This window comes from Pipistrellus kuhlii, unplaced genomic scaffold, assembly GCF_014108245.1.
Source record: "Pipistrellus kuhlii isolate mPipKuh1 unplaced genomic scaffold, mPipKuh1.p scaffold_m20_p_3, whole genome shotgun sequence".
In the NCBI taxonomy this organism is placed as follows: domain Eukaryota; kingdom Metazoa; phylum Chordata; class Mammalia; order Chiroptera; family Vespertilionidae; genus Pipistrellus; species Pipistrellus kuhlii.
Genome location: NW_023425529.1, coordinates 83,170,300 through 83,185,658, shown reverse-complemented (window position 1 = coordinate 83,185,658; position 15,359 = coordinate 83,170,300). Strand labels below are relative to the sequence as shown.

Sequence of the window (15,359 nt, the reverse complement as noted above, 5' to 3'; positions counted from 1 at the left end):
ACACTGGCAAGGCTTAAAATACTTTCTTCCACTCTCACATTCAGTGAAAGAATTTTATCTACTCTCTTTGCATGCACTTTTAACATCAATTTAGTAAGAATAGAAGATCTACCATTACTTTATGCATCATTAAGAAAGAAAATAAATTATATCAAGGCAATTATGCAATGCCATTATTCATATATGTATTCTAGTTCCAGAAATGTTAAACTGTAAAAATAAGAGTTAAAACTGGTATTTCATTGTGACAAAACAGGAAAATGGTTATCTATGTTTTATTTACCCTGCAGATTGCAAAGTAATCCAACTGAATTCCATTAAATTGTAAGAACATTATAGCATACCCTAGCTGGCTTGGTTTAGTGGATAGAGCATTGGCTTGCAGACTGAAGGGTTCGGTCCTGGTCAAGGGCACATACCTTGGTTGCAGGGTCCTCCCAGGCCCAGTCCCTGGTTGGGGCTCATGCAGGAGGCAACCAATCAATGTGTTTTTCTCATATTGATGTTTCTCTCTGTCTTTCCCTCTCTAAAAATCAATGGAAAATATTCTCAGGTGAATATCACTAAAAATCATATCAATACTGGTGTTTTTAGAGATGCATATTTAAAAGGCGGGTAACCAAGCAAAAGGAATAAGAAATAAAAAAAATTTCAGGGTTTTCAAAGATTAAAGGACATACAAGAAAGTATGTCTTTTCTTCTCATTTGCTAAACCCTCTGCTAAATTTTAAATCACCCCAATATGAAACCTATATTCATTAAAATCCTAGTTTTCATATTCCCACAATTTGAGGAACACAGTAAATTACTATTTTCTAGCAATTTGTTAGGTTATACAATAATATATTCTATTCTTCTTTAGATCAATGAAAATTCCTAACTTTTATAAACCAAAGGCAATCCTTGATACCTACACTATATGAAAATCAGAAGGTAATTGCCATTCTCTACATGTAAAAGTTTCTGAATGATAAATTGAATCTAACCTAAGTAACCCTCATATTAGAGTGAAGTGAGGGCTTCTGCTGCAAATACAGAACTCCGTGGGTTCATTAATTTATCTGTATTATGAAGCAAAACCCAACATATGACATGGGGAACAATTCTTCCAGTATACTGCCATAACATGAGTATTTAGCTAAAAAGAATAGCATGAGTGAAAACACAGGCAAGGAACAATTCTTTTGTGAGTCTGAAAAGATGTTAATATCAGAATTCTATCAGAATTTTAGTACATTACTAAATATGTTAAACATTATGCCAAAGAAAAGTCCATTTATTATGAAGCTTAAAAAAAAAAGCCTTTAATATGCTTGCTTTAGAATTTTTTAATTACATTCAAGGTTCCTGAAGCTAATCCGAATTGATCTAGTTATATGAGAACATGTGAAGTTCTAGTTTTTTGTTTTATTGTGTTATTGTGGTTGTTTTCCTTAAATTGATCTGAAAAGACTATTCAGAACCAATGGCTTTCTTGAAGTGTCAACTTCGCAGTGGTACAGGGCCCAGTTACTTAAACACTAACCTGGGTGTTGCTGTGATGGTAATTTGCACATATAATTAAAATCTGTAATCTATTTAAATAAATGATATTATCCCAGATCATGGGAGTGGGCATAACTGAATCCTTACAAAGACACTAAAAGCAGGGCTGAGGGTTCTCCAAGAGAAAAAAAAATTCTGCCTGTGGACTACAATTATGCCCCATGGCCATGGGAGCTTTATCCTGCCAGCGATCTCTTCCTGACAGATTTCATACTTGGTTAGCTAGCCCCCCGACAATAATGCAAGACAACTATTTGTAATAAATTTCTTTATATGTGTGTATGTATGTGTATCTATATAATAAAATCCTAAGGGACTATTATGGTAGAACAACCAGAACGCAGAGTGACCAATCGCTATGATGCACAATGAACAGGAGGGGGCAGACGCTCAGAGCAGGAACTGCCCCCTGGTGGTCAGTGCACTCCCACAGGGGGAGCGCCACTCAGCCAAAAGCTGGCAAGCACAGCAGTAATGGCGGGAGCCCTTCTGCTTCTGCAGCAGCGCTAAGGAGCAGTGAGCCAAGTAGTAAGGAGCCAACAGGCAGGTAGTAAGGAGCAAGGGATCCCGGACAGCAAGAGGGATGTCTGACTGCTGGCTTAGGCCTGATCCCCAGGGGAATCTGGCCTAAACTGGCAGTCGGACATCTCCCAAAGGGTCCAACTGTGGGAGGGCACAGGCTACGCAGAGGAAACCCCCCTTCCAGTGTGTGAATTTCATGCACCAGGCCTCTACACACACACATATATATATATACACACTATGATTCTTTGTAATAAACATATACATGGTGTACATCATATACATATGTATGTATGTATGTATGTATTTCTCCTATTAGTTATACCTCTCTAGTTGAAATCAAAGTGATATACACCACTTTCAGAATAGGAAAGAAAACTGTGAGGGTTAAACTTGGTTTTTTTAGTTTCTTGAAAAAAAAAAATCAAACTTCTATGAATATAGAATATGATAATAACTTCTAGAGGAAAATATCAGGTCTACCACTAATTCAAAAAATTACAACTTAATAAAACAACTTGTGAAAATAGTCTAATACTTCCCAACCTTCAAGAAAATAAAAATAAAAATATTTCTAAGAATCAGGTTCCAAAGAACCATATAGATTAGTGACTTCATTCTGTCACTGTCAGTTTTTCTGACTGTTCAGAAGAATAGGGGTGATTAAGGAAGTTCTATTGGAAGAACTGTTTCTACAAACTTGTGAATTTATGTTAACTATGTGGTAGGTGTAAAGAAGTCAAAAGGCATAAGCTTAGTCTCTAGTATAATACACCCTAATAAAAGAAAACAAAAGAAAAAAACAATTCCAAGAGAACTGACTAAATCTGTTCAAACACAGCATATTTTGAAGAATTCAAAGTCAGAGCTCATAAATATCATATCTAGGTCTCCTAAATTGCCTTCAAAATATACTCCTTCTTCTAAATTTGGTCTATGCACTGATGTATGTAATAGCCTGCTTTTCTACAATACAAATTGTAAAAGTTGAAAAATACATAGCCCAAAGTACCATCAGCTCAACACACAGGTCTGAACCAATGAAAAGTATTAACTCCTTGAACTTGAGGCTCATTTGTTCTTTACATAGATAAATAATTAAGAAGCAAGTGGCTTTTTATACTCTTTTGATTAACCAGTAAAAAATTTTAATTTATTAATCAATGAATGCTTTTTTTAACCAATAATGATGAAGTCCATGGCTCCCAATTTATTCCCATTCTGTGTTGCCTTTTAGAGACTAAACAATGAATTTACACTGACTTAGAAAAAAGTGGATAATAAAGTAACATCAGGCACTCATGAACCTACATTCAGAGAAGCAGATATACTGAAGAGCATACCCTCAAAAGTATATGTTTTTAAAACGATACTTTAGAGCTTTTCAAAAAAGTGAAACCTTATTCAGCTTCCCTTTTCTTACCTTTCCAACTCAGCGATCTTTTTATCTTTGTCATTCTTCTCATTTTCCACCTCCTTCAAGATTTCCAAGAGGCGGTCAACTTCTGCCTGGGCCTTGCTAGATTCATCTTTGTACCTGGCAATCTCTCTCTCCAATTGCTGTATTCGGTCATTCATCTCTGGACTAGCTCTAGCTTCCAATGTTGCCTCATGTGCCTACAAAGAAAAGTGTTCAAATTCTATCAGATATACATACAATGTATAAAGATCAGATAAAAAATAAGTGAAATAAAAACTAAAAAAGACAATAGGAAAGATCAATCAAGATAAGAGCTGGTTCTTTGAAAAGATAAAATAGATGAACCATTAGCTAGACTAGTCAAGAAAAAAAAAGAGAGCACTCAAATACGTAGAATCAGAAATAAAAGAGAAGTTACAAGTGGTACTAGAGAAATACAAAGGATCATGAGACTACTATGTAAAATTATACACCAACAAATTATACATCTAAGAGGAAATGAATAAATTCCTATAAACATACAACCTTCCAAAACTGAACAATGAATAGAAAATCTGAATAGACTGCTTACTATATAGTAAAGAAAGTGAATCAATAAATAAGAACCTCCTAAAAAACAAAAGAACAGAGACAGACAGCTTCACCGGTGTTATAAGACAATTAATCTCTTTTATTAAAAAGGAAAAAGTGTTCTCACCACACAAAAAAAGGTAAATATATATGATGATGGATATGTTAATTAGCTTATTGGGTAATCATTTTACAATTATAGATATATCAATCATGTATACCTTGAATATATATAATTTTTATTTATCAATTCTATCGCAATAAATATGAAAAAAGAGTAAAAAATGTATATTATAGGGTAATCTTTTTTTAAGAAATACAAATATGCTAAGAGAGGAAAGAAATAAAATCACATAAAATGTTCAATTAAAACGGACAAAGCACAAAAGACATGACAAAAGACATGAAGAACAAACAAAACATGATGGGTCATATGGCTCAGTGGCTGAGCATCAACTTATGATGCAGGAGGTCATGGTTTGATTCCCAGTCAAGGCACATGCCCAGGTTGCAGGCTCAATCTCCAGTAGGAGGCATGCAGGAGGCAGCCAATCAATTATTCTCTCTCATCATTGATGTTTCTATCTCTCTCTCCCTTTCCCTTTTCTTTGAAATAAATAAAATTTAAAAAAAAAAAACAACAAAAGAAATAGAAAACTACCATAGCAATAACTTTCTTGAAATGGGCATTATGGAAGCAATAGTAGAAAAGCATCAGTAATTAATTAAAATAAAAAAGGAGCACTCATCCAGAATCAAGGAAAAATATGAAGTGAAAATTGCCATGGGTAGAAACATAAGTCACAGTTGGAGAAAGCCTTCAACTTCTTCTACCCAAAAATAACTTTTTTTTCCATGACCCTAAATATTAAGTCTAAAATATCAGAGATCATAAAATGATCAGCTGTAGAATCATCATGATAAAAGATTAAAAAGAGCCGAAACCGGTTTGGCTCAGTGGATAGAGCATCGGCCTGCGGACTGAAAGGTCCCAGGTTCGATTCGGTCATGGGCATATGGGGGGTGTACAAGAGGCAGCGGATCGATGATTCTCTCTCATCGATGTTTCTAACTCTCTATCCCTCTCTCTTCCTCTCTGTAAAAAAAATCAATAAAATATATATATTTTTAAAAGATTAAAAAGAAAGAAGCAGCCCCGTCCAGTTTAGCTCAGTGGTTGGAGCATTATCCTCCAGATCAAAGGGTTGCCAGTTTGATTCCCCTTCAAGGGTATGTACCTGAGCTGCATGTTCAATCCCCACCCTTGGTCGCACACATGCAGGAGGTAACTAATCAATGTGTCTCTCTCATGTCAATGTTTCTTTTTCCCTCTCTCCTCTCCTCCCCCTCCTCCTTTCCACTCTCTAAAAATCAATGTGAGAAAAAATCCTCAAGTGAGAATTAAAATCCTAATATATAAAAACCCTGGGTCCGTCACAATCGGAGGCTCAACCAACTGGAAGTCAGTCCTGCAGTCAGTGCTGGGTTGCTGTGGCAACCCAGCATTGACTGCTGTGGGGGCTATGAATCAGGCCTGGAGAGAGGCCTGAAGAGAGAATCAAGGTCTGATCCATAGCCTGTGTGGCAGCTGTTGATCAGCACTTGCCTCTCTCTTTCTCTCCAGGCCTGGCCAGCAGCCACACCTCTATTTTTCTCCAGGCCTCCACCTGGGCTGCTGATTAGCCCTGCCTTTTTTTATCAGTCCCTGTTAATAGGCCCAGAGACGCTGACTGGCATAGAAACTGACCAGTCAGAACCAAATTGGCCAGCAGAGGAAGGCAGTTGGGGACAAAATCAGGTCTGCAGTGGAGGGCAGATGGGGGTGAGATCAGGCCAACAGGGGAGGGCAGTTAGGGGTGATTAGGCAGGCAGAGGCAGTTAAGGGCGATCAGGCTGGCAGGGAAGGGTAGTTGGGTGCGAGATCAGGCCAGCATGGGAGGGCTCTTGGGTAAGGTGACCAGATTGTCCAGGTGTTGGCAGGATAGTCCTGATTTCTAACAATTTTCCCCCGCGTCCAGCAGCATTTTTAAAAAGTCCCAATTTTTTGGAAAGAAGCTTTCCAATGTTTCCAATCTTTCCAAAAATCGGGACTTTTTTAAAATGCCGCAGGACGGGGCAAAATTGTTAGAAATAAGGACTGTCCCGCCAACACCTGGACAATCTAGTCACCTTGGGGGATATATCAGGCTAGCAGGGAAGGGCAGTTGGGGGCAAAATCAGACCGGCAGAGGAGGGCAGTTAGGGGTGATTAAGCAGGAAGGCAGAGGCAGTTAGGGACAATCAGGCAGGCAGATAGGTTAGGATCGATCAAGCAGGCAGGTAGAGGGGTTAGGGACAATCAGGCTGGCAGGCAGAGGCAGTTAGGGGTTATCAGGCAGGCAGGCAGATGAGCAGTTAGGAGCAAGGGGTCCCCAATTGGAGAGGATGCAGGCTGAGCTGAGGGGACCCTCCCCCTGTACCCCTGTGCACAAATTTCATGCACAGGGCCACTAATATAATAATAAAAATAAACAAACATAAAATGTGGGATTGTCATAAACAGCTAAGTTTGAAATAATAATGAAACTTGATAGTTATCACTCAGTGCTATTAACCCTAAAGATATCTAACAGCTTTACTTTCAATATTCAGATATTAAATTAAAAATTACCTCCACCTTTTCAGTGAGAAAAAAACAATACCAACTTTCAAATCTGAATTGGTTATAAACAGAATCCTTAATCTCAAAAAAAGTATTTTCCTACTTGTTGAAAAGTAACTATGAGATATTGGATTTTCCTTAGTTTAGAATATAAGTTTACTTTTTGGTATACCCTATATCAGTGTTTCCCAACCTTCTCTCATGATGAGAATCACCTGGTGGAGTTGTTAAAACACAGATTCCCGGATCCCAACTAAGAAGTGCTAAACTAGAATTTTTGGGAACATATAAGTAAAATTGTATACTTAACTAGTGCTCTAAGACAGATTTTATATACAGAGCACTAAGTTAGGTATGCAATTTTACCTATAAGTTCTCAAAAATTCTAGTTTAGCACTTCTTAGTTGGGATCCGGGAATCTGTGTTTTAACAACTCCACCAGGTGATTCTCATCATGAGAGAAGGTTGGGAAACACTGCCCTATATGATGATTCATTATGAAAGTATTATGCTGAAAACACCCAATAGATGAAAAGATTATAAAACCTGGAATCTCAAGAGTTATATGTACTGGACACAGCTACTCTAACTGTTCAAAAGTCTCAGTTCCAGTTCTCATAGAGTTGATAGCTCAGAGATAATAAGTAGGAAAGTGCTTTGAAAACTATAAAGCTGCCATAAAATATTAAAGGCAAAAACCAAAGAAATTAATAGTAAATATATACACCATATCCTAAATTCACCAGTGTGAGTCACTATCAATGTTAAGTATCTTTTCCTAGGAAGCCTGATGCTAATGGGAGAAAAATATCAGATAACTGAGATTATTACATTGTGGCTTTATATTTCACCCATAAGGAAGCTGCATATTTTAATCTTCCTCTGATCTATCAATTTTCTAAGAGTTTGTGGATTCTCAGGAGTAAAATAAAATAGGATTAAGAATTCTAAGATAATTAATCAAGGTATAAATGGCTTTGAACTTTAGGGGATTACCATATTATATATGCACATTGTAGAGTTTGCTGCTATGTTATTTAAAGCAAAGCCAGAAAATGGAAAATTTTTCTTTAACCTTTTTCAACTGTGATTCCATTTTCAGACATTCCTCCTTCTTCTGCTCCAGAGCAATCTCTAGTGTCTTTAGCCGTGAGTCCTTTTTCAGCCCTGAGGAAGCCAGGGAAGAAGCATGCTCTTTCAGATCCAAGAGTGAAGCCTAAAGAAAGCAGCACACATCTAAAATAAATATTAACCATAAATAAAATGGAGATTTAAATTTTTAATTTTCTATTCTTAGTGGCTAGTAGTATCTTTCTGTTATCATATAGTGACATATTTCTATTTCAAGAACATGAAATATAAAACAATATTCACTTGTCCTAGCCAGTTTGGCTTAGAGGACAGAGCATTAGCCCAGGTCCTGGGTCCAATTCCAGTCAAGGGTACTTATCATAGTTGCAAGCTTGATCCCCGGCCCTGATCAGGGAGTGTGTGCAGAGGCAATCAAATGATGTGTCTCCCTCACATTGATGTTTCTCTCTGTGTGTGTCTGTCCCTCTCCCTTCTACTCACTAAAATCAATGGAAAAATATCCTCGAATGAGGATTAATAACAACAAAAACAACACCAAAAAATTCACTTTAACATCCAAGTCCTAACTAAAATAAGATGAATTCCCAAGAAATACCAATTGAATAATGGTCTAATGAGTTCAACCAATACATATCCATTCCCACAGAATAAATGGAAGTAGGTCAAGCTATGTGAACATAAGTAGTCAACCTCATTGGTTACACTGACTTAAATATAAAATACCTTTCCCTTTTAGAAGAAAAAAATCTAATAGAAACTTAAATTTCCATAAATTTTATTTAAAATTTTAGAAAGAATATCCTGAGGATATTCCTAAATCTCATGTATATTACCTTGAAGACATGGCATTAGCCATTTTTGCTACTTATGTCACATTAACAAGATACTCCAAAAACAAAATAAAAGTAGATTAAGACAACATTTAACATTTCTCTGCCAATGGTAAAAGCTGTTGTAAATAAATTGTTCTCCTTTTGCATATTCCTTTCATCTATCACCTTTTTCACCATTAGCACAATATTGTTCCAAATGTAACTGGGCTTCAGTTATTTTAGGATCTTTAAAAATGTCACTAACAAGTAAGAAATCAGCCAAAACCGGTTTGGCTCAATGAATAGAGCGTCGGCTTGGGGACTGAAAGGTCCCGGGTTTGATTCCGGTCAAGGGCATGTACCTTGGTTGCGGACATATCCCCAGTAGGGGGTGTGTAAGAGGCAGCTGATCGATGACTCTCTCTCATTGATGTTTCTAACTCTCTATCTCTCTCCCTTCCTCTCTGTACAAAAATCAATAAAATATATTTTTTTAAAAACAAGTAAGAAATCAATTCATACAGTGAAAGAGATAAGACATAGGAATTAAATGATCCAATCTACTCTGTCTCTGCAAAGCTTCCTTAAATATGCCATAAGACCTCCCCAAAAGGCTTGCCATGGGAATATTAGGAAAAATCGTCCAAACACTTTTTATATGTATTATGTAAACAGCAGCGAATACACAGAGCGCACTGAGCAAACCAAATGATTTCATTTTGGTGATCTTCACCTCTTTTTCTGAGAGGTCCCCTTGCAATAGGCTGACTTTTTCTTTCAAGTCTTTAAGATCTTTTTTGTAGTTATCAATTTCCTCTTGCTTCTCTCGCTCATCTCTGTCCCGTTGCTCCTTTAAGCGTTCAATTGTCCGCTCCTAGTAGGAGAGCACATCAATACATGAGAAAATTCCTTTCATACTTCTATCATATGACTATAGTTCAACTTTTATCAGATAAAATTTCATACTTCCACACACACATCCCCCCACTCAAAAGTCAGTGAAAATTGTCAATAATTTACTTTGTAAAGAATTCAGCCAAAACCAGTTTGGCTCAGTGGTAGAGTGTCGGTCTGCGGATTGAAAGGTCCCAGTTCGATTCCGGTCAAGGGCATGTACATTGATTGCGGGCACATCCCCGGTGGGGGGTGTGCAGGAGGCAGCTGGTCAATGTTTCTCTCTCATCAATGTTTCTAGCTCTCTCTCTCCCTTCCTCTCTGAAAAAAATCAATAAAATATTTTTTTTTTAAAGAACAAAAATTCATCCTTTCTACCTGCCTTGCTAAAACAAAGATCTGGCTTTGTTATTTTGATTCCCTTGGGTTTCTTTTCACATAATCTCAACAAGTATTAGATATCCCTAAAGCATGTATTCTTTTACAATAATTTCATTTATTCAACTCCCAAATACATTTTGAATGGAAACAACCCAATGGAAACTTACAATTCACAATACAAAAAAAAGGGGGGGTGGAGTTTATATGTTGAGTTTAAAACATAAAAAGGATAAAGAAGAGAAACCATTAAAAAATTTGTCAACAGATACTCAGGAAGTTTGAGGTTAAGTAATTAAAGTGTATCTCTGGTTATTAATATATTTACCAGTACATTCAGGAATCAAGCCTTGGTTCCTGGCAGGCAACTTGAAACATTGTGAATCTAAGATGCTTAAGGAGAGGCTCCATATCTCAGGGAGAAGAGGCTTAACGAACAGTGACCCAATTCCTTTAAAAATATCCTGGCCAATGTGGCTCAGTGAATGAGTGTCGACCTATGAGCCAGGAGTTAAGGGTTCAGTATCAGTCCCAGTTGCAGGCTTGATCCCCAGTAAAGGGTGTGCAGGAGGCAGCCGACCAATGATTCTGTCTCATTGTTGTTTCTATCTCTCCCTCCCTCTGCCTTCCTCTCTGAAATAAAATATATTTTAATTAAAAATATCCAGTTAAGCCGAAACCGGTTTGGCTCAGTGGTAGAGCGTCGGTCTGCGGACTGAAAGGTCCTGGGTTCGATTCCGGTCAAGGGCATGTACCTTGGTTGCGGGCACATCCCCTGTAGGGGATGTGCAAGAGGCAGCTGGTCGATGTTACTCTCTCATCGACGTTTTTAGCTCTCTATCTCTCTCCCTTCCTCTCTGTAAAAAATCAATAAAATATATTTTAAAAAAAATATCCAGTTAAAATGCCCCACTAAGAATCCTTACACATCCTTCATTACCACTCATGTTGGGCTTTTTAAAAAATTTTTATTAGACAACCATTACTGAAAACATTGGTTTGTTCATAAAGACAAAATGAAATAGCAAGGCCAAAACTAGAAAAAGAGCAAATACATTCATTGATTTAATAATTGAAACCCACAAATATATTAGGTTCCAATGAAACGTAACAAATGAGAACTAATTATATACTGCTTCCTAATGGTCAGTGTCTACTATTCCCATATCCCCAAATTCTAGTTGACCATATATAAAAATAACTTCTCTTTTTTCTTCACAAGATCATAGATGGAGCCCTAGCTGGTTTGGCTCAGATATAGAGCATAAGTCTGTGGACTTAAGGGCACTGGGTTCGATTCTGGTCAAGGGCACATACCACAGTTGCAGGCTTGATCCCAACCCCTCTTCCCCTCCACCCCTACAACACACACACCCTGGGTGGGGCACATGAGAGGCAACCAATTAATGTCTCTCACATAGATGTTTCTATCTTTGTCTCTCCCCCTCCCTTCCACTCTCCCTAAAAATCAATGGAAAATATTCTTAGGCCCTACCTGGTTTGGCTCAGTGAATAGAGGGTTGGCCTGTGGATTGGAGAGTCGTGGGTTCAATACCAGTCAAGGTACATGCCCAGGCTGTAGCTCAATCCCCAGAGTGGGGCGAGCAGAAGGCAGTTTCTATCTCTCTCTCCCTCTCCCTTCCTCTCTAAAATCAATAAAAATGTTTTTTAACAAAGGGAAGGCTGGGGAGTGTTGGGGAGGGAGGGAAATAGATCAATCAAAGGATTTGTAATGCATGTACACAAGACAATGGCAGGGTCGGGATGAGGGCATGTGACAGGGGGTAGGGGAGGCAGAGGGAAGGTCAATGCAGAAAAAAAAAAAAGGAGATATATGTACTAATATATGTAATACTTTAAACAAAAAAACTATTTAAAATATATATATACATATTTTTTAATATATGTCCATGGGTAAGGATTAACAAATAAACAAACAAAACCAAAAATAAAAATCATAAATGGGGAACATATGGCTAATTAAAGAAACTTCAGCCACTGCCCTGTAGGATAGAATCCATCTTGCCTAGGGACAGATACTTAAATTGCAACAATGAAATATATTTTCTTTTCCCTTATACTATGTATGCCAGAACAGTTCAGGGAGCTCTTTTCCCCTTTGCCAAAGGGATTTCTTCAGTATTCTAAATTTATTTATTAGATTATTTATTTATTTATTAATCTAATAAAAATGTATTAGATTAATGAGAAAGCAGGAGAAATGTGTATTACTGGAAAAGTCTGGACCAATCACTCACTTTCTCTGCCAGGGCCTCCTCCAACGTTGTCAAGGCAGTATCGGTGTTGGTGGTATCAGCCTGTAAGGATTTGACTCGTTCTTTCAAGCTGCTCATCTGCTTTTCCTTATCTCTAAGTTGCTCTTGAAGATTTTCAATCTGAGTATACATAAACATTTAAGGGGGAGGGAAAGAAATTAAAGTCACAACAAGAAAATTTTAAGTTGGAAACAGGTAGATCAGGGCTGCTGTGAGTGTGTAGCCTGTAGAAATAATTTCATCCTAAAGATTTCCGAACTGCAAGCAAAACTTTAAACCTAGAATTTATAGCCAGAACAGAGAAAAGATGTACACACCCATATACATGAATATCTAAAGAAATAAAGAAAGTACCTACAGAGAAAAGACCCAACATACAGAGATGGGGATAGAGAAAGAAACTATGGAGAGAAAAGCCACGAGAAACTGGATTACCTCCAAAATGACAGTGTAAATTCCCAGAGGAATGGCTTCACAAACAACAGAGGAAGGATAGAGAATGAGTAAGAAAAACGAATCAACTGTATAAGAAAAACTGGTTTTTCTATAATAATTTGTATTGAATTTATTAAGGTGGCATTGGTTAATAAAAATTATACAGGTTTCAGGCATATAATTCTATAGTATATTAACTACATATGGTATTATGTATTTACCAAGGAAAAACTATTCTTAACTCATACTGTTAAGTTAAATTTTTATATCATTTTTTTATCTAAACAGCAATTTAGCATAAGCTCTTTAAGGGCCGGCTTAATTCCATAGAGGAAGAAAAAAGAAATATCTGTTCTTAGAAGCGGAACAAATAAGAAAAGCAAAAAGATTTGGTAAATTTAGAATACGGTGCCATACATACTCTAAGGCTTGGATTTTTATTCTTTAACAAATAAATAAGTATACAGGTAAACTACTGATAAGCCTGCAATAGGTTCCAGTCTTATCAATAAAAGTCCATACCATGAAAGAAAAGATCATCACAAATGAAAAGCATTGTTTTTCCTTTAGTTTAATCAGACACTACTACTGGAATCTCACGTGGATTAGTATTTAGGTTGATCTCACAACCATTCAAAAGAATTTTGCCACTCAAAAATCTAGTGCATACTTTATATACATACAGAATGCAAACCCCTGGTGCTTACATGTTTAACCAGATACTCAGGTCATTCCAGTTGCTAAGATATAAACCTGATATGCACACACACACACACACACAAAAGGATATGGTCATGCTGTTGATTAAAGTGCAGTACAAAAACCATTATTTAAAATGAAATTTCACAGAACCAACAAAATATTATATACAAAAAAACAGAGATTTGTTTTATGAGCTCACCTTATATGCAAATAGCTCTTACATGCATAAAAATAACACCCTTCTTTCTCCTCCATCATTACTATCTAAGAAAGAATTTAGCCGGGACCGGTTTGGCTCAATGGATAGAGCGTCGGCTTGGGGACTGAAGGGTCCCGGGTTCGATTCCGGTCAAGGGCATGTACCTTGGTTGCAGGCATATCCCCAATAGGGGGTGTGCAAGAGACAGCTGATCGATGTTTCTCTCTCATCGATGTTTCTAACTCTATCTCTCTCCCTTCCTCTCTGTATAAAATCAATAAAAAATATTAAAAAAAAAAAGAATTTAAATTGTCAACAATTCTACTTGTCTGATTTACATGTAGTCAAACTATTAAAAGAATCCATTATTTTTGCTAGCAAGAACTTTTCCTAATAATGCTCAGGTGCAAAGGCTGCTAAACAGGTAAATCCCCATTAACAAGTTCTTCCTAAACTACTTTCTTCTTCAATTACCCAGATACCTAAACAGATTGACTGTTGTTGGGCTGGAAGGGAGGGAAAATAATGTCTATCCTTGGACTCCTACTTACTTTTAAAGTAGAGGAATAAATACTCCATAGTGAAAGGCACTGACAAAATGAAGATAGGACAGTGAACACTGAAAATACCTCCTTTGGGTAGGTTGCCATAAATGAGGAAGGCTTGAAATAGACATGTATGTGCAAACTAGCTGCACAAGCATGGAACAAACCCAAAAGATGCTATCATTTTTTCCTTTACCCAGATTCATGATGCATAACAGCTGAACTTTACTGAAAGCTCCTATTGCATATGTTCGCTTGGCTTGTGATTCAAAATTGTGCTTTTTTTTTTTTTTTTTTTAATCAAGGATATTTGGTTTATATGTGTTACTAACCAGCTGGTATAAGAATGCTACCACATTATTCTCTTCTTTTTTACTAATCTAACATTGAGGTTATAAAAGCTGTTCACCCTGAAAGTCCCATATCATATGATTTTAGTATTTATTATGTATTTCAATACAATTTATAGTGGATATCTTATTTTATATTCTTTAAATATCCACAGGGTCTGAAATATATGTCTTACAAAATGTTTTGAATACAATAGCCAAAAGAAAAACTGAATTTGTTATCTACATACTTGAATAATAATAGCAAAGATGATTGTTTGGAATCATATTAAGTGCATATAATTCTCCTTTAAATATGCTCAGAATATCTACAAATACACACACACACACACACACACACACAGCACAACTCTCCATTTTGTAGAAACAGAAACCACAGAATCCCTAAAATACCAATATAATACCAATAACGACAAATAATAATAATAATAATAATAATAATGGTAGTGGTGATAACAAGGACCACTAACACACACAAAGGAGAGAGTAGTATGTTAAGTGGCAGACACTGTTGTAAAAACTTTATATTTAGGAACTATTTAAGTATCATCACAAAACTATGAGATAACTACTAGCCAATCTAGCTAAAGAAACCTACCCTTTTTAAAAATATGTATTTTATTGATTTTTTACAAAGATAAAGGGAGAGGAATAGAGTGTTAGAAACATCAATGAGAGAGAAACATCGATTCAGCTACCTCCTGTACACTCCCTAGTGGGTATGTGTCCACAACCAAGGTACATGCCCTTGACCAGAATTGAATCTGGGACCCTTCAGCCTGCAGGCCGATGCTCTATCCACTGAGCCAAACCAGTTAAGGCAACAGAAACCTACTCTTAATCACTATGCTGTAAATAATATGTTTTATGATAAAAAAAAAAAAAGGAAAAAAACAATCACACAAAGGTGACTCAAGCATCTTTCCATGACCTATTCCTTATTATTAAAGATTATTAATAAGCACAATATCTTATTTC

At 36.7% G+C, this 15,359-nt stretch overlaps 1 protein-coding gene across 14 annotated transcripts in view; it reads right to left on the bottom strand.

The window, feature by feature from the left end:
* Positions 1-15,359, bottom strand: part of ERC1 (ELKS/RAB6-interacting/CAST family member 1) — a 411,084-nt gene that overhangs the window by 248,932 nt on the left and 146,793 nt on the right. For all 14 annotated transcript variants that reach the window (XM_045588387.1, XM_045588384.1, XM_045588391.1 and 11 more), the window contains 4 exons: positions 12,133-12,270; positions 9,336-9,476; positions 7,774-7,914; positions 3,491-3,684 (listed from right to left, as the gene is read on the bottom strand). In XM_045588387.1, the coding sequence (XP_045444343.1) occupies positions 3,491-3,684; positions 7,774-7,914; positions 9,336-9,476; positions 12,133-12,270 (614 nt within the window). The remainder of the gene's footprint in view (positions 1-3,490; positions 3,685-7,773; positions 7,915-9,335; positions 9,477-12,132; positions 12,271-15,359) is intronic.